At 41.7% G+C, this 20432-nt stretch overlaps 1 protein-coding gene and 1 long non-coding RNA gene across 3 annotated transcripts in view; one reads left to right on the plus strand and one right to left on the minus strand.

Annotated features, from left to right (window-relative positions):
- LOC110506485 (polypeptide N-acetylgalactosaminyltransferase 18) overlaps positions 1 to 20432 on the plus strand; it is an 86353-nt gene that overhangs the window by 59396 nt on the left and 6525 nt on the right. For both annotated transcript variants that reach the window (XM_021586128.2, XM_036963855.1), the window contains exons 7-9: positions 6659 to 6844; positions 10248 to 10385; positions 12478 to 12573. In XM_021586128.2, the coding sequence (XP_021441803.2) occupies positions 6659 to 6844; positions 10248 to 10385; positions 12478 to 12573 (420 nt within the window). The remainder of the gene's footprint in view (positions 1 to 6658; positions 6845 to 10247; positions 10386 to 12477; positions 12574 to 20432) is intronic.
- LOC118944449 overlaps positions 1 to 20432 on the minus strand; it is a 49700-nt gene that overhangs the window by 3765 nt on the left and 25503 nt on the right. The window lies entirely within an intron of this gene.

The following is a 20432-nucleotide window of genomic DNA, read 5'->3' on the forward strand; positions in this document are numbered from 1 at the left end:
AAACTAGTTGAGTATCTGGAGCATCAGCATTTGTGGGTTCGATTACAGGCTCAAAATAGCCAGAAACAAATAACTTTCTTCTGAAACTCATCAGTCATTTCTTGTTCTGAGAAATTAAGGCTATTCCATGTGAGAAATTGGCTAGAAACTCAAGATCCTGTATTCCTAACCAGAATAGAAAGAGGAGTGGGAGGCCCCAGTGCACAATTGAGCAAGAGGACAAGTACATTAGAGTGCCTAGTTTAAGAAACATATGCCTCACAAGTCCTCAACTGGCAGCTTCATTAAATAGTACCAGCAAAACACCAGTCTCAATGTCAACAGTGAATAGGCGACTCCAGGATGCTGGCCTTCTAGGATGCAAACAATGTTCTTCCCCAAAAATATAGCAAAATGGCAATCTGTTTCATCTAAAACAACCCTAATTTATAACACAGTTCTTATTTGATTAACGGTTGTCGGACCCATCTATGTGAAGCTAGCCACAATAAGGATTAGCCACAATAGTGAGCGTTGCGGTTAGCAGTGATGCAAATTAATACAAATAGTAGAATTATGCCATAATTTAATAGATCATGCTAAACGAGGTTGGAATGTTGTTATATAAAATCAACAAAAGACAATAATTTGTTAATTTGACAAAAATCTGTTGAAATCACACTGGATGTATTATACTTTAGAATTGCATTGGGGGCATACTTATTTCACTGTACAGCCTTACCTATGGAATGTGGATCAATGACATGGGGTATCAGTCTACTCATTGACACCCAGAGAACATTAGCATCGTAGTTCTTATTGGGGACTCTGAAACAACTGTGAATCGAGCCACATTTATTGTCAACCTATGTGTATTGAACACTATTCCCGAGGAAAAACAATACTGCGTGGATGTTTTGGAGATAACTCTGAGGAGGACGTTGGGAAAAAATATATTGAGTAGACTGTTGCCCCATTTCATTGAACCCCAATCCTTAGGTGAAGTGCAATCTGTATAGTGCATATGAATGTCAATACACTTAATAGGCTGACTGGGGAGGGAATTTGTTACAGTCACCCGATATCAAATCAAAGTTTATTTGTCACGTGCGCCGAATACAACAGTTAAATGCTTACTTACAGGCTCTAACCAATAGTGCAAAAAAAGGTGTTAGGTGAACAATAGGTAGTTAAAGAAATTAAACAACAGTTAAAAGACAGGCTATATACAGTAGCGAGGCTATAAAAGTAGCGAGGCTACATACAGACACCGGTTAGTCAGGCTGATTGAGGTAGTATGTATATGTAGATATGGTTAAAGTGACTGTGTGCAACAGTATAGACTTTTTACGTCCGTCCCCTCGCCACGAACCAGTGCCGCTATGCACACGTCAACAGTCACCCTCGAAGCATCGTTACCCATCACTCCACAAAATCCGCGGCCCTTGCAGTACAAGGGGAACCACTACTTCAAGGTCTCAGAGCAAGTGACGTCACCGATTTGAAATGCCACTAGTGCGCACCACCGCTAACTAGCTAGCCATTTCACATCGGCTACACTCACCCCCCTTTTGACCTCCTCCTCTTTCCGCAGCAACCAGTGATCCGGGTCAACAGCATCAATGGAACAGTATAGACTTTTTACGCTCGTCCCCTCGCCCCGACCTGGGCGCGAACCAGGGACGCTCTGCACACGTCAACAGTCACCCTCGAAGAATCGTTACCCATCACTCCACAAAAGCCGCGGCCCTTGCAGAGCAAGGGGAACCACTACTTCAAGGTCTCAGAGCAAGTGACGTCACCGATTGAAACGCCACTAGTGCGCACCACCGCTAACTAGCTAGCCATTTCACATCGGCTACATATGCATATATGATGAACCGAGAGTATCAGTAGTGTAAAAGAGTTGTTGGCGGGTGGCGGGTGGCGGGACACAATGCAGATAGCCCGGTTAGCCAATGTGCGGGAGCACTGGTTGGTCGGCCCAATTGAGGTAGTATGCACATGAATGTATAGCTAAAGTGACTATGCATATATGATAAACAGAGTATAGCAGCAGCGTAAAAAGAGGGGTTGGGGGCGGCACACAATGCAAATAGTCCGGGAAGCCATTTGATTACCTGTTCAGGAGTCTTATGGTTGGGGGTAAAAACTTTTGAGAAGCCTTTTTGATAAGAGCTACAACGATAATATTTGCTTAATCTCTTCAGTTGTGTTCTATGGGGGTCACCGAGTAGACTGATATCCCATTTCATTGCCTCACATTCCAATCTTGTTTAACATTATCAAGTCTAAATATGGCATGATTCCACCAATTGTAAACTTCTGCATCACTTTCAAAGAGGTACATTTGAAGGCAAGCCGCAAATTCCGCCTAGTCCTTATTGTGGCTAGCTTCACAACACAGCCCCGTTCAGGTCGAGCCTCACTAGCCAAATGACGCTAGCAGGCTGCTTATAACGTTAGCTTTGGGCTACATGGTTAAGTAGCTGGCTAGCTATTTATTTTCATGAACTGAAGTTCAGTTTCAATAGGTGAACAACAAGTGGCTACCTATCTAATACTTACTCACAAGGATTCCTAAATCATTGCTAAGAATAGTGAAAATGACTGCAGTTTCTACTGGTCATTGTTTCAGGCTGGTTGTATTGGTGCTAACTAGGTACAAAACTAAAGTTAGCTAGCTACCCCAGAAGTTGCGGTCAAACAAATAATGCTTTATTACCAACGCGTTATTGTAAATACATTGTTGTTTGGTTCTTTGCATACTTTTTTTGTACTGCTGTCAACAGTGCTACTTATAATCGTGGTGGCGCTTGGCTTGCACGTGCAAATTCAGGACACACAACATTCTATAATAGAACTGTGTTATTTGACGTGTCAAATTAAAAACTTATTTTTATTTGACGTGTATCTTTTTTGACACGCAAAGACCCAAACGGCGTTCCATAGTATGTCGTGAAGCTAATAGCAGTGACACTATTACTGTGTAACTATGGTAGGGCAACATCTGAACAATAGTGCACTTGGTAAAGTGTACCGGTGCTCAACCAGTCACGAAAGTCAACATCACCACGACAAATGATGGTTGATTTTCAAGGGCAATGAATTCCATTATCTTGCCGCTAATGGATTTCGCCTTTGAGTTGTGTCGCTGAAATGTTCTTACTCTTTCAAATGACTGCTTGACTTGTTGACTGCTCAATCCACACAGCAGACAGTGAGGAATTTAACGTAGCTTCTTTACGTCACGTGCCTACGTTATATAGGTATGCACATCAGCTTTTGACATCGGTTTTTCACATCCGCGTTAAATTTGACATCTGGCCAATACCGATGTTGGTTGCTGATATGTTCACCGATATATCGCACATCCCTAGAAATGATAGGTCTACATGCATTGTGAGATGGACTGTCTGTCCCCACCCTGAGCGTTGATTCATCATGCTGAGGCCGTAGAGAAACCAGTTTTAGACATTGCATATAATTTAACAGTTCCATTTCACGCCATGCTGTTCATATAAATAATTTACTATAATTCACCGGTAACCAGGTTCCTGCCATTCAACCCTATTGAGAATGTATGGCTTTGTATGCATATTCTTTCATAACACCTGCACATTTTGGAGATGTAGCCATTGTGACTTCTTTTGGATGGAGAAATTGGGATCATTGAACACTGTGAAGAAGCTTATAGATCAGTTATGCAAATGTTATACGCTCTCTAAGACTGTTTATGAATAACCCAATGGGACTCCCTGTTAAAATAAAGGTTTTTGAATGACTATGGATATGTATGGAAAGCATGAACATTTTCATAATAAAACATAACTAGCTTTATATCCTAGCCCTATCCATATAAACAGTATACAATACAGTCATGTTGTGTATAAACAGGAGACATAGCATGCACCTAACAGTATGCTCTGCAACAGGTATCTCTGGTTGATAAGTACGTGCTGGAACTGCAAATGTAGTTGCAGACTGCATGGAAATTAACACATACTGCATAGAATGACTAATGTAGCCTATGTGTCACACAGAAGTAATTTACTGAAAATGTCAGGTAAAAGAAAATTATTTACTTTTTATTAATGTTAAGGTCCATAGGATTTGAGACTGTTTTACTATATTAGCTATTGTAGTCAGGACATATTCCATAGATTCCAAAGCCAATTGTACTCTGTATGTTGTGAACTGCTCCGTTCAACACCCTATTCACAATGTTGACGTAATAAGCCAATGGCTGGAAAAATATGTCATAACACATTCTCTGTGATGCTTGGTATGCACAGCTCCTGTAGCATGAAATACAGTCTTGACATGTGGGAGAGAGAATGAGTGGGTTGTGAAATGGTTTTCCTGAAGAAGGTTCACTGAGGTCATCATCTGGCGTGTCCATACTCTGCCCCATGCCATAAGGGCTGAGAAGATTGGAGGATAATGATGATGAGAGCAGTTTGATGTTCTTGAGGACCTATACTGCACCTCTCCAATCAAAGACTGATGCAGATTTCTGTCTGTTCTCTGTCTGTAGTGTATTAACACCAGTTCACCTGGTTCACTCAGGTCAGGGGAAAATATTGACATACATGTACATTACTTTTTCACAGATGCCTGTTTTGCCCCTTCAGTTTGTTTAGTAGAAACTCTGAATGGGGAAATAGGACTGTGGGTGTTGACATTGCCAGTTGGTTAGTTTACCATGGAGAAATGAGCACAGCAAACAGAGGAGAGGAGGTAACTCTGGAAAGCAAGACTGAACGCCACTGTGAGAGAATGTGACAGAGTGCCTCATCCTTGGAAGTAGATCATAGCACAGCAGTCACAGACATCATCAATTACAGGACTTGCGTCATTGAGCTGTATCACTCCTCTAACGCTGTAGTCTGACTGTTGTGGTCTGTAATTGTGTGTTGTTCTGTGTGCTCTTGTTTCTCTTTCTGGGTCTGTCTGTGTGTGTGCATGTATGTATGTGTCCTGCTTCGTATCCCCTGATAGACGACTTAGAGAAGGCGAGGTCAGTACAGGTGCATCAAAGCTGGGGCCGAGAGACTGAAAAACAGCTTCTATCTCAAGGCCATCAGACTGTTAAACAGCCACCACTAACATTGAGTGGCTGCTGCCAGCACACTGACTCAACTCCAGCCACTTTAATAATGGGAATTGATGGGAAATGATGTCAAATATATCACTAGCCACTTTAAACAATGCTACCTAATATAATGTTTACATACCCTATATTATTCATCTCATATGTATACGTATATACTGTACTCTATATCATCTACTGCATCTTTATGTAATACATGTATCACTAGCCACTTTAACTATGCCGCTTTGTTTACATACTCATCTCATATGTATATACTGTACTCAATACCATCTACTGTATCTTGCCTATGCCGCTCTGTACCATCACTCATTCATATATCTTTATGTACATATTCTTTATCCCCTTACACTTGTGTCTATAAGGTAGTAGTTTTTGGAATTGTTAGCTAGATTACTTGTTGGTTATTACTGCATTGTCAGAACTAGAAGCACAAGCATTTCGCTACACTCACATTAACATCTGCTAACCATGTGTATGTGACAAATACAATTTGATTTGATTTAGAGCTTTCTGTGGCTGTCCCTGAGTGCTATAGGTAGACAGAGGAAGGAAAACTCCTTGCAGACAGCTGAGGCGGATCTACTCTCCATGCCAGTTCAGGCAGTGCTGTGGGCAGCAATGTAGGAAAATGCTAACATTGTGGAATGAGCATTACCTCTCCAGAAACTCTGGAAGAACTCTGGAAGAACATCAGAGCTTTGTAGTGAATTTTTGCGCGTTGAACCTGACAAGAGGAGATGTGGAATGAATGTCGGTGTGCAGGAATTCTCAGGATGGAATGTTAGCCCGTTGGAGCTCGGTTGGATGTCAGTTAGTGCTGTGCTGTGTTAGGGAGTCGAGAGGAGAGAGGCTCCTGGCTGGAGGCTATGAGCTCTTCAGGGCCGGAGCAGAGAGATAAAAGCAGGCAGAGCACAGATATACAGAGCCACAGGGGACAAAGAGCAGACAGTTTTATCACAACAGTGATTCACAGCATTACACTAGATTTAAGAAAGAGCAGGATATATGGCCATACTGTAGGAATGTTGTTACTGACATACTCTGAATTCTCCTTCTCCCTTTTTCTCATTCTCTCACACACTCTCTTTCTCCCTCTCTCGCTTTTGCTGTGTGTGTCTCTATCTCTCTCCCTCTCCTAGCAGCCATTAATCATGACATTAAGCATAAAGCACTGGGACTCCAAATGTCATCTCACATCAGCAATTAAAACTGTTACCCCACTAAGTCAGACACAGCATGTCAGATGTCAGTGAAAACATGGTGCTCCTTTTTGATGAGGCTTCTGGCACCCTCAGTACTGTGAGGTATTATCTGGACCAAGGAGCGGTGTCTCCAGGTTTTCTTCCTGGTTGGATCTGACAGGCTTTTTGGATCAAGTAGAGAGGTGGCGCTTATGTAGCCTTGTCAGCCTCAGAGTAAGAGGCTTCAGATCTGAGTCTATCTCCTGGAGCACCCTCTAGAGCTCTAGATCTGCTCTGGGTCTTTTCTTGCCTGGCAACATGATTTTAGCACAACTGATGATTAACCAAGTTGTTCCCTCTGTCTTTTTATGTGTGACACCAGGTGTGGCAGTGTGGGGGCAGTGTGGAAGTCCTGCCCTGTGCCCGTATCGCCCATATAGAGCGTGCCCACAAGCCCTACACTGAGGATCTGACGTCTCACGTGAGGAGGAACGCCCTGAGGGTGGCGGAGGTCTGGATGGATGAGTTTAAGAGCCATGTCTACATGGCCTGGAACATCCCCCAGGAGGTGAGAGTCTGACAGCTGCTAACTGGATGTGGTCTACTGAAACATGTCTACTGAACCATGTCTAATGGAGGGTGGGCAAGTGGTCAGGGTGGGGAATATTGTCTCGCTAGTGGTAATTTGTAAATAAAGAGTGATGTGTAGTGCGTTAGTGTACAGGTTTAGGATCTTAATTTGATCACCCAGGAGAATTTTCCTACAATGCAGGACATTTTAAACTTGTAGAGTATTTGAGGTTTAAAAGGCTTCCGAAGTTTGTAAATTCCACTTTGAAATGTCAGACTTAATTTTCCCTTATCAAAAATGTATCAACCCCTAAACAAAATTATAAATTATAAACCACATAAATCGGCAGGTAGCCTTGTGGGCGGCAGGTAGCCTAGTGGTTAAAGCTGTTGGAACAGTAACCGAAGAGTTACCAGATTGAATCCCCGAGCTGACAAGGTAACAATCTGTTGTTCTGCCCCTGAACAAGGTAGTTAACCCACTGTTCCTAGGCTGTCATTGTAAATAAGAATGTGTTATTAACTGACTTGCCTAGTTAAATAAAAAATAAATTCTTCAAATTAACTGTTGCAGAAGGATTATTTTACTGCTGTAGTTAACTGGTTCAAATTAAGATCCTACACCTGTATTGTGAAGAAGACGGAAGTCGGAAGTTTACAAACACTTAAGTTGGAGTCATTAACTCGTTTTTCAACCACTCCACAAATTTGTTGTGGACAAACTATAGTTTTGCCAAGTCGTTTAGGACATCTACTCTGACCCACAATTCCAGTGGGTCAGAAGTTTACTCACAATAAGTTGACTGTGCCTTCAAACAGCTTGGAAAATTCCAGAAAATTATGTCATGGCTTTAGAAGCTTCTGATAGGCTAATTGACATCATCAGTCAATTGGAGGTGTGCCTGTGGATGTATTTCAAGGCCTACCTTCAAACTCAGTGCCTATTTGCGTGACATCATGGGAAAATCAAAAGAAATCAGCCAAGAACTCAGACAAAAATTGTGGACCTCCACAAGTCTGGTTCATCCTTGGGAGCAATTTCCAAACGCCTGAAGGGACCACGTTCATATGTACAAACAATAGTATGCAAATATAAACACCATGGGACAACACAGCCGTCATACCGCTTAGGAAGGAGACTCGTTCAGTCTCCTAGAGAGGAACGTACTTTGGTGCAAAAAGTGCAACTCAATCCTAGAACAACAGCAAAGGACCTTGTGAAGATGCTGGAGGAAACAGGTAAAAAAAGTATCTATATCCACAGTAAAACAAGTCCTATATTGACAACCTGAAAGGCTGCTCTGCAAGGAAGAAGCCACTGCTCCAAAACCGCCATACAAAAGCCAGACTACGGTTTGCAACTGCACATGGGGACAAAGATCATACTTTTTGGAGAAATGTCCTCTGGTCTGATGAAACAAAAATAGAAATGTTTGGCCATAATGACCATCGTTAAAGGAAAAGGGGGAGGCTTGCAAGCCAAAGAACATCATCCCAACCATGAAGCACAGGGGTGGCAGCATCATGTTGTGGGGATGCTTTGCTGCAGGAGGGAATGGTGCACTATACAAAATAGATGACATCATGAGTGTCATGTTCTGACCTTAGTTCTTTTGTTATGTCTTTGTTTTAGTATGGTCAGGGCGTGAGTTGGGTGGGTTGTCTATGTTAGTTTTTCTATGATTTGCTATTTCTGTGTTTGGCCTGGTATGGTTCTCAATCAGAGTCAGCTGTCAATCATTGTCCCTGATTGAGAACCATATTTAGGTAGCCTGTTTTCTATTGTGTTTCGTGGGTGATTATTTTCTGTTGTCTGTTGTGTCTGCACCAGCCAGAACTGTTTTTGGTCGTTTCTCTTTGTTATTTTGGTTATTTCCGTGTTCATTCTAATAAATATGGATACATACCACGCTGCACCTTGGTCCTCACCTTCTTCCACCAACAACGGCCTTTACAATGAGAAGGAAAATTATGTGTTTATATTGAAGCAACATCTCAAGACATCATAAGTTAAAGCTTGGTCGCAAATGGGTCTTCCAAATGGACAATGACCCTAAGCATAATTCCGAAGTTATGGCAAAATGGCTTAAGGACAATAACGTCAAGGTATTGGAGTGGCCATCACAAAGCCCTGACCTCAACCCTACAGAAAATTTGTGGGCAGAACTGAAAAAGTGTGTGTCAGCAAGGAGGCCTACAAACCTGACTCAGTTACACCAGTTCTGTTGGGAGGAATGGGCCAAAATTCACCCAACTTATTGTGGGAAGCTTGTGGAAGGCTACTCAAAACGTTTGACCCAAGTTAAACAATTTAAAGGCAATGCTACCAAATACTAATCGAGTATATGTAAACTTCTGACCCACTGAGAATGTGATGAAAGAAATAAAAATGAAATATAATTCTCTCTACTATTATTCTGACATTAAACATTCAGAAAATAAAGTGGTGATCCTAACTGACCTAAGACGGGGCATTTTTTTTTTACCAGGATTAAATGTCAGGATTGTGAAAAACTGAGTTTAAATGTATTTGGCTAAGGTGTATGTAAACTTCTGACTTCAACTGTGTAACATATAGATGTTGTAGTACATTAGCAGGGATGCCTGGTGTTTCTTTGAACAAAGGCTGAGTTGATTAGATGCTTAATAGTTTTCTTGTTTGCACTCAATACTCACAATTATGTAAAAACTCCTTTCAAATAGATGAGCATCAGCAGGCAAATCTCTAAATTGATATCGATAAACTGAGTTCTGCAATTCTACTCAACAAGCTTGGAGGGAAATTTGGTCTCAGGATTAGTCTCGTGAATTTATTTTGTCCAAACGTATTAGAAACCTACTTTATTTCAAGTCACAGCTGTTGCTGTTTTGTCTATTAGACTCTCGTCAGTCCATTTATCGTATCTCAGTCGGCTGCAAGTTGCCTCCATTGCAGTTGATGTTGGATCTATCAGGTCTGCTTCAGCTTTTAAGTTTGTCAGCGAGGCAGCAATTAAGATAATTAGGGTAGAGTGGACAGGAGCGGCAGCTTGCTGCAGAAGGAAGTTTGGACCAGAGTGTGACTGTGGCAGCGTGAGGACTCAGAGGAAATGGCAGATGATGTTGAAGTCAGTCACTTAGTCCTGCAGTTCTTTATACAGGGAACATGAAGGGCTCGCAGGAGTTATGTCACATTGAAACGGACTTAACTATTCCTCAGTGAGTCTTGCCTCTCTGAAATCAGGGAAACTGGGAATCTGATTCCTTTTTCCACCTAAGAGCTTGGCACATATGTCCTTTCCTATGCACGATACCTTTATGCATTTGTATCTTTACAGCAATCACTGCCGAACTGTTTAGCTCTGTGTTTGCATGTGTGTGTGTGTGTGTGTGTGTGTGTGTGTGTGTGTGTGTGTGTGCAGGACTCAGGAATAGACATTGGAGATATCTCTGAGAGGAAGGCCCTGAGGAAGAGGCTCCACTGTAAGACGTTTCGGTGGTACCTGGTCAACATCTACCCAGAGATGAGGATGTACACAGACACCATTGCATATGGAGTGGTAAGCAACATGCCCTCTGCAAACATGGAAATGCGATGTCAAGTAAAGTCTCCACAGAACAAACCATGCGGTCCATGCCTGAACAAATAATCATCCATTGAGTTACGATTTGGATGACTGCAGTTAGGAATACATTCATTTCACAGAGAGATGCATTTCTGTGGCAGTTTGGCTCTGAAACATGTAGACATGCCTACCATAGCCTCAGTCTTTGTGTGCACTGCCAGGGTTGGCACGCTAAAGCTTGTACATGATGTGGGCATGATGTGGAAAAGGTGCAGGAACTCAGACTCTGGGAGAAAACAGAAGCCTCTTTCCATTACATGGACTGACCAGGTGAATCCAGGCGAAAGCTATGATCCCTTATTGATATTACTTGTTAAATCCACTTCAATCAGTGCAGATGAACAGGATGAGACAGGTTAAAGAATGATTTTTAAGCCTTGAGACAATTGGGACAGATTGCGTATGTGTGCCATTCAGAGGATGAATGGGCAAGACAAAAGATTTAAGTGCCTTTGAACGGGGTATGGTAGTAGGTGCCAGGCGCACCGGTTTGTGTCAAGAACTGAAACGCTGCTGGGTTTTTGACGCTCAATAGTTTCCTGTGTGTATCAAGAATGGTCAACCACCCAAAGGACATCCAGCCAACTTGACACAACTGTGTTAAGCATTGGAATCGACATGGGCCAGCATCCCTGTGGAACGCTTTCGACACCTTGTAGAGTCCATGCCCCGACAAATTGAGGCTGTTCTGAGGGCAAGGGGGGGTACACACACAACTCAATATTGTTTGGTATACATAGTATATAAAAGGTTGTCTATTGTGTAGTCTATGCACACACGAATAGAGCATTGTGCACTGTCGTGTAAGAAACAGTGAAATGTGTATTCATGAGGGTATACCACTGAGTATGCACATATTGTTGTGCAGTGGTGGGGCTGGTGAGCAGAGCTTGTTTTACATCACCTCCTCTCACAGAGATCTGCCTGTGTGGCAAATGGAATTCTCAGCAATGCTAGACAAAAGTTTCTGAATTTGTATTCTGGCCATGAGGGCACGCTGGCGGTATTTATATTAGCAATTCATGTTCAACACAAACAGTTTTATTTCTGTGTGGCCACAGTGCATCAGTGCAATATGCCTGAATCTACAGTGACACACCCAAAAAGTGGTCTCATTGGAGTACAGTCTTCATTTTATGGTTGGTTTCCTTCTCTGTATTTCCATTTATTATGAAAGGTAGAAAGATACAGAGAGGAAAATAGGTCAGCCTTATTAAAATTAATTCAAGGAGTAAGTGGGTTCGAAAATAGCATATCCTCATTACACTGCATTTGCTAGGTGCATTTCATGAACTTGTCAATCATTTTTGTCAGAGAATTCGTTATCCAGAATGCAGACTGTGTTCAGCACAGCATTTCAGGTCAAAGGTTATGCTACACACCACACTGACAAGCAGCCCCAGGTTTTATTCACTCATACATGAACCTTGCACGTTATAATTGTCAGTGAAATTTTTAATACATTGTCTGTTAGACTTTATTCCATCATGTTCACTCCCTGCCTGGCTTTTTAATGATCAGCAGACAGAATGAGACATTTCCTGTGCCAGTGGGGAGTTGACAGGCACAGTCTCTGGCTGTGTCCTTGTAATGTCATATCCGTACCTAATCCTGTCCTCACGGACAGCAAGGCAAACACATCTTAATCCTCCCAGCCACCAATCCCAGTCTCAAGAGTACCTCCCCTCTCCTCACACAAACTTGTTGATTAGATCTTTAAAATAAATGTTGCTACAGATTGAAATAACTGTGCAAACACAAGGCTTCATGTTTGAATTAAAAATCCCATTTATGTTTTATGTCATGTTGTTCTGCTAAGAACAGAAAGTGTTCTCTCCATGTGTTGTTTTGAAGTTATACCAGAAACCTGCTCTCTGGTTTGATTAAATATGGCGTTGTGATAGGTGGGAATGTAATCAATTCAAGGTCTCATTGATTCTCTGTCACACAGCTAACCTCTCCCTGAACTAGACGATTGAGTGACATATCAAATTATGACTCCCTTTGTGTGCATGTCCTCCCTCAGCTGAAGAACTCTCTGAAGAGTGACCTGTGTCTGGACCAGGGACCGGACACCGACAATGTCCCCATCCTGTACCTCTGTCATGGGATGACACCTCAGGTTAGAACCCCCTCGAGCCCTCTTCAGCCCACATCGCTGCTACATCATTTCTGTCTCTGTCAAATCTCCCACGTGTATAGTCCGCCTTTTCTTATCCCTCCTTTTGACCCTTTCTTATCTTGCATGAGGCTTATCAATGAAGTGCAGTCCACGACTCTGCTACAGTACAACCCGTCGCTTTTATGGCTTAGTAATGGCAGCAGCCGTCATGATCTACCAGCTGACCAGCAGGACTCCACTTATCATTCACCTCGCTGCCAAGGGCCCCCATCCACCATGGGCTTTATGTTTCTGAACTTCAGCCTAAGCTGCATTTGTGTTGTATTGACAGAATGCAAAGTGGAATCCATTTGTAGATAGTTTCTACTTCAAAAGTGACAAGTCTGCAGGAAGGAGTAAACTTACAGGAAGCTTCCTCAGAGATTAGACAAAACTTGTCTCTTTCTTCACTTTGTGTTTGTATTCGTTATCATCAGAGAGAGAGAGAGAGAGAGAGAGAAAAAAAAAACGGAATCCAATAGTTTTTTATAAAAGGTATACTTTCCCGGTTTCCAGACAGGCATTAGTAGATAATTCCAGGAAGCCACTACAGTGCTGTTGAGATGGAGAGCATCCCCTGACACTGTTTCTATCTGGGTCAGGCTGGCAGCCTGATACAGTCCTATCTCAGCACAACTGCTGCCTCTGCACTATCAGCCTCACCTTCTCTAACAATTTCCATAATGTTTTGAAAACTGAAATACCTTGGACTATGTAAATGTTAAGCCAAAACCAAAATGGAAACTAAAATAACTTTCTACAACGGCTACCTAGTTGTATATTTTTCGGCCATAAATATGCACAGCAGTCATTTCTTTTTAGAGATTTGGTTCTATTGTTTCTGAATAGACTTCTCTCAAGTTTGCAGAAGGTGAGATTTTAGCCCGGGCTTAAGCAAGTCTTTACACTTGCACATCCTAAAGTGGGCTAGCACCAACCTTAGCCCAGGCCTAGCTGGCCCTGCTCAGTCATTTAAGGTTAGCATTGACTTTTCGGGGCTAGCCCCAGAAAACACAGTGCCAAAATAGCCAGTGTGAAACAGGGTCAAGGACAATGCCTGGAATGCTCACTGTCCAATCACAAAATCTGCAATGTCACCTAATTGACATATTCTTGTGATGATGCCTCTAATGCATTCTGCACATCATTTAGTAAATTCATACTATTTAAACCCTCCATCTGAGCACAAAAAACAAAATACTTGGTTGCTATGCCTAAAAAAATGGTTGCTATGCAGGCTGGCTAATGTCTTCTCACTTAGCCAACTAAAGCTACAAACTCTACAGCTGGAAGGGCAGCAAATGCTAAATTCTTTTCGTTTTTTTTTATAGGTTTTGTATTGACATTTAATTGGATATATTCAAGATAATAATATTGTTGCATAATTTGGCCTGGATCAGAAAAGTTATATTGATTTCTTTTTTTTTTTCCTTTTTTTTTCGTGCACAGCAGGACTCCACTTAGGTCTGTAGACCTACAGGGGCAAGATCGAAAAAAACATTTAACTTGTTAAGTACAGTCTGTTTGTAACTCCACTCACTACTTATAGCTGTATAGTCTATTTCTTTGTGTTGTTGGTCTTGGCTAGGTTAATGTTTCGGTCATTAGTAACTAGCTAGCTAGCACTAGTGGCTGCTAGCACCGTCATAAAAAGGGGATGGAGGGAAGTCTTATAATGTGTTTTTCTAAGTAGTGAGAACACTAGCGAACAGGCAATATTGAAAAGTCATCTTTAGACATGTACTTTTCTTAAATGTAGTTTTGTACTTGACTAAAACAGACAACAAAACATTTGTTTGAATAAGGTAACGTTTTCGCTGTGAGCCAATGGGATCCAAACAAGATTAAGGCAGTTACATCACACAAAAAAACAGTACATCATACAGCACATTATTACACCACTACTCTACCACTACATATCTACAATACAAAATGTATAATACCACAATACAACATAATTACAACATTACATTGTACATGTGTGGAGTGCATGTGATAGTTTTATCCGTTTAAAATTGGATTTTACTACTCGCTTGAGTTACTTGATGTGGAATAGAGTTCCATGTAGTTATGACTCTATAGAGTCTGTTCTGGACTTGGGGACTGTGAAGAGACCCATGGTTGCATCTCTTGTGGGGTATGTATGGGTGTCTGAGCTATGTGCTAGTCGTTTAAACAGACAGCTCGGTGCTTTCAACATGTCAATACCTCTCACAAAGACAAGTAGTGATGCAGTCATCTCTCCACTACATTGAGCCAGGAGAGATTGACATGCATGTCATTGATGTTAGCTCTCTGTGAACACGAAAGGGCCAGCTGTGCTGCTCTGTTGCGGGCCAACTGTAATTTGCCTATTTCCCTCTTTGTGGAACTTGACTATATGACTGGGCAGTAGTCCAGGTGCGATAAAACTAGGGCCTGTAGGACTTGTTTTGTTGATAGCAATGTCAAGAAAGCAGAGCAGCACAGACCTCTCCCCATCTTAGCTACCATTGCATCAATATGTTTTGACCATGGCAGTTGACCATGACTCCTCAACTTACTCAATTTCCACATTATTCATTACAAGATATAGTTGAGGTTTAGGGTTTAGTGAATGATTTGTCCCAAATACAATGCTTTTAGTTTTTGAAATATTTATGACTAGCATATTACTTGCCACCCATTCTAAAACTGGCTGCAGCTCTTTAAGTGTTGCAGTGATTTCACTTGCTGTGGTATCTGACATGTATAATGTTCAGTCATCAGCAGACACACAGGCTTAACTCAGTGCCAGTGGCAGGTCATTAGTGAAAATTGAAAAAGGTAAGTGGCCTAGACAGCTGCCCTGGGGTATTCGCGACTCTACCTGGACTATGTGGGAGAGGCTTTAATTAAAGATGATGTAAAGCCATAACACATACAGTACCAGTCAACATTTTGGACACACCTACTCATTCAAAGGTTTTTCTTTATTTGTACTATTTTCTACATTGTAGGATAATAGTGAAGACATCAAAACTATGAAATAACACATATGGAATCATGTAGTTACAAGAAAAGTGTTCAACAAATCAAAATATATTTTAGATTTTTGATTCTTCAAAGTAGCCACCCTTTGCCTTGATGACAGCCTTGAACACTCTTGGCATTCTCTCAACCAGCTTCACCTGGAATGCTTTTCCAACTGTCTTGAAGGAGTTTCCACATGCTGAGGACTTGTTGGTTGCTTTTCCTTCATTCTACAGTCCAACTCATCCCAAACCATCTCAATTGGGTTGCGGTCGGGTGATTGTGGAGGCCAGCTCATCTGATACAGCACTCCATCACTCCCCTTCTTGGTCAAATAGCCCTTACACAGCTTGGAGGTGTGTACAGCTGGTGCTCTCATACATGCTTCAGTGTTACTTGCCTTGATGCGAGCATAAAAGGCATTTAGCCCGTTGGCTCGAGTCACTGGGCAGCTCATGACTGGGTTTCCCTTTGTAGTCCGTAATAGGTTGCAAGCCCTGCCACATCCGACGAGCATCAGAGCCAGTTTTAGTACGATTCAATCTTAGTCCTGTATTGACGCTTTGCCTGTTTGACGTTTCATCTGATGGCATAGCGTAATTTCTCATAAGTGTCCGGATTAGTGTGCCACTACTTGGAAGCGGCAGCTCTAGCCTTTAGCTCGGTGCGGATATTGCCTGTAATCCATGGCTTCTGGTTGGGATATGTACGTACGGTCACTGTGGGGATGATGTTGTTGATGCACTTATTGATGAAGCTGGTGACTGAGGTGGTATACTCCTCAATGTCATTGGATGAATACCGGGACATATTCCAGTCTGTGCTAGCAAAACAGTCCTGTAGTGTAGCATCCGCGTCATCTGACCACTTCCGTATTGAGTCACTGGTACTCCCTGCTTTAGTTTTTGCTTGTAAGCAGGAGGATATAATTATGATCAGATTTGCCAAATGGAGGGCGAGGGAGAGTTTTGTATGGGTCTCTGTGTGTGGAGTAAAGGAGGTCTATAGTTTTTTTTCCCCCTCTAGTTGCACATGTGGCATGCTGGTAGAAATGAGGTAAAAACGGATTTAAGTTTGCCTGCATTAAAGTCCCCGGACACTAGAAGAGCTGCTTCTGGATGAGCATTTTCTTGTTTGCTTTTGGCCTTATACAGCTCTTTGAGTGCGGTTTTTACAGTCATTTCTTAATGGTAAATGGAATAAGCAATTTCATAAATTATTAAAGTTCAGTGTCTGGTTGCTCCTCATTAAAAACCACAGACCAGTAAATATTATTTACATCTTCAACATAGGAATCAGTACAAAACCTCTTATGATCTCTTAAACGCTATATTAGGCTCACACTTTGGTTTTCTTAGATATGCCTACGCCTTAGATCACTACATTCCATTTAGAGCAGATACCCTGGTAAGTTGACTGATAACCTGAACCAGGTTGCAGGCACTGGTTAGTTTGAAGCTTTTATTTTCAGTTGACAGCTTGATGTCAAATATTTAGGTTACTCAGAAAATATATCTTTCTGTTGATATCACACACATCATCAAGCATTTCACACATATTATACAGATACTGACGATTAGCACTTAGTGGTCTATAGAAACTTCCCACAAGAATAGGCATTAGGTGAGGCAATTGAACCTGTAGCCATATTACTTCAACAGCATTTGACATGAGATTCTTTCTAAGTTTTAAAGGAATATGACTCTAAATATAAACAGCAACACCTCCCCCATTGGTATTCCTGTCTCTTCTGCAGATTTTATAGCTTTGTATTGCTACCACTGTATCATCAAATAATTATCCAAGTGTGATTCAGAGATCCAGTATATGAATGTTATCTGTTACTAGCAAGGTATTGATTTCATCAACCTTGTTTCTTTGGCTACATACAGTATGGTAATGTGGGCTATTTTCAGCACCTTTCTGTGTTGCGTTATTGTTTTTATTGCTTTACTGGGAGGCTTATCAGAAGTAGACATGACAGTGATGTTTATATTTGAGCTGATAGTGCAAGGTGAACTACTCCCAGTGGGCTTCCTACTAGGGCAAACCGTATCAGTGCTTACAGCATAACTCAGGTTCGTTTAGGCGCATGATTACTGCTGACAATAGCTGTCGGATTGACAGAGGCATTCAAGGGAGTTAGAGGAACATAAATTAGGTTACTTACATTATGACTGATAACTCTCTTGGGAAACTGTACATTTGCAGCAGCACGACGACAACTCAGCATCACAATGGTAGGGATTATCTGAGCAGGGCTTGGGTCACCGGTATGTCATTGTCTCAACACAGCCTTGAAATGGGAGGACAGGGTCCAAGTACCAACATGATTTAGATGGACTCCATCATTCCTGTAGAGTATCTTCTGTTTCCAAAAGGTGTCAACGTTATTTATAAAAGTTATTCCAACAGAGCTACAGTAATCTTTTAGCCAGATGTGTAGTAAAAAGTGGTTTAATCCTTGAAAGTGAAGCAAAAAGTTGCATCCACTGTCATCCTTGCCTATTCAAACATCTCCATGGTAAACCATTCATACTCATTGCACCTGTATTGATGTTTACGCTGGTTTACAAATTAAAGCTCTGGAGGAATCTCCTGTGATCTCTTACAAGAAAGAAAGCCAGTCGGAGCTGATCTTTCCCAAGATGCCTTGCACACTTTTCTTAACAGATAGCTCCAGAGAAAACATACTGTAACACCCAATCTCACATCCCGAGAGCAGGCTAATTTAAGAACTCATTAATGTTAGAAATCTGTTCAGATGTCTCTGTTGAATAGTTGTCGGGTTACAGTGCTGTTACTCCTTTTAGAATCCGTTTTCATTTCATACCACTACTGATGTCATTTTCTTCCTGTTTTACCTCCCACTGATAGTGAGGATAGTTTACACTTTTTTTATTATAATATTTAATTTTCCCTTTTTTAAAACGTCTTTTTTTAAACAAACTTATACATATGATCATCAACTTACAGACACACACAACACATGGCTACATCTGGAAACAATTATATTCCCTTTTGCGCATATTCAATCATAATTAATCACAGAAGTACTGTACATATGGTCATAAAGTATTATATACATACAAATGGGTCCAAGTTCAAACCTAGGCAACAGTAATTAGATTACTGTTGGAATACCCGCCCAAATGACCATTACATGCGGAACGCGCAGTGGCCATAGATATAATTAGTGACCTATTTCAAAAACAACTTGTGTACCTCTAATAATTTGGTATCAGTAGTTACAAAAAATCAAATATATTTACAAAATGACCAAGTTGAGACCAATATGGCAGGACAAATCTACGTGACATATTCATGGAATGGTCTGATATCAATCTCTTGGTTTAGACCTTTAGGAGACATGGCCGACAAATGGTGAATCCAATACAATTCTCTTCTTAGTAGTAGATGATCAGTATCTCCCCCCTCCTAAGAGTCTTAACATGTTCGATACCAATGTATCTCAGAGAGCAATCCATGAAATCCGTAGCCACAGGGATTCTCTGATCAATAGTCCTGATAGTACTCCTGTGTTATGCTATCCTTGTCTCAAATTTTTGGTGGAACACGTAATGATGCCCTTAATCTTAATGGCCTTGCCCATGATAGGGTGATTGAACATTGTGTGCATTGTTCGTGAAGTTACAGTGGGTACATCGGCCACATCTGTAATTACCGTCCGTCCGGCACATCGTCTAGGAAGTTGTCACGTGGCACCGGTGGAAGATCAGACGTCACCACCATTTGACTGATGTTGGGGGCGCGTCAAAAGACGACCCGCGGGGGTTCTTTAAACGTCTTTTCCATTTGTGAATCAGGCCTCAAGATGTGCCAGTGTTTTTTTATGATATGGTCAAACTGTTTGCCAAGTGAGGAGTATTGAAGGAACACTGAACTCGTTGGTCAGGGGGGAGGGGTGATTTGGGTGTGAGGATGTCATTCTTGGTCATAGTTTTTTTTATAATCCCTTGCGTCATGCAGCCATTCCTCTGGGTAACCCTGCTGTCTGAAAAGCTCGTCCAGACAGTCGGCTTGTTTGTCATAGTCACTCTGTGTACTACAGATCCTGCGTAAGCGAATGTATTGAATGATAGGGATGTGAGCACTCAGTCTGTTTGGTTTGGATCCTGTAAAATCCGTTTTATTTTCTTCCATATCGTTATAGTGTTTTTTAACTATGAAGTTGTTAATGTTCATAGCTTTATCCTTTTGAAAATAGACATGTAAAAAGATACAATACAAAAACATTGGCAGCCTTGTCATTCTAAAGAGATTTATTCTACCTGTATGATTGATGGGGTAGTTTAAGGTGACATACACAGTGTATTTATGACAACTGTTTGCGAACGACAAGGTAGCACTAAACACCTCCTAATGTAACCCTGTGCTCCCTACCGCCTTTATCCCCACCCCTATCCAGCTGTGATGTCCTCCCTCCCCTCCAGCTGTTACATTCCCCCGCCTCCCCCAGGGTTCTAGCTACCCAACATGTCTAGCTACCCCACATGTGCAGACAAGCCTCCTCATCCCTCATATGCACGCCGATGGAGTCCGAGCACAGATGCAGCTGCCATCTGTAGCACACACAACTACCTCTGCTGCTCCGCTCAGTTCAAACAGATGCTTTTTCCTTCCAGTGGTGTTTTACGGCCTGTTAGCTAAATATGGGCACTCAAGTGCCCTTAGAAAATACGGGCTGGAAGGACCGCACAGAGAGTGCAATTAGAAGTGTTTGGGCTAGCTGATTGATTTGTATTGTTTATGGAGAGCGCTCCTCTCAATAAACAATAAGCCATTTCCCAAACTATGCCATTTCCTGC

This window comes from Oncorhynchus mykiss, chromosome 26 (genome assembly GCF_013265735.2).
Source record: "Oncorhynchus mykiss isolate Arlee chromosome 26, USDA_OmykA_1.1, whole genome shotgun sequence".
NCBI classification, from domain to species: domain Eukaryota; kingdom Metazoa; phylum Chordata; class Actinopteri; order Salmoniformes; family Salmonidae; genus Oncorhynchus; species Oncorhynchus mykiss.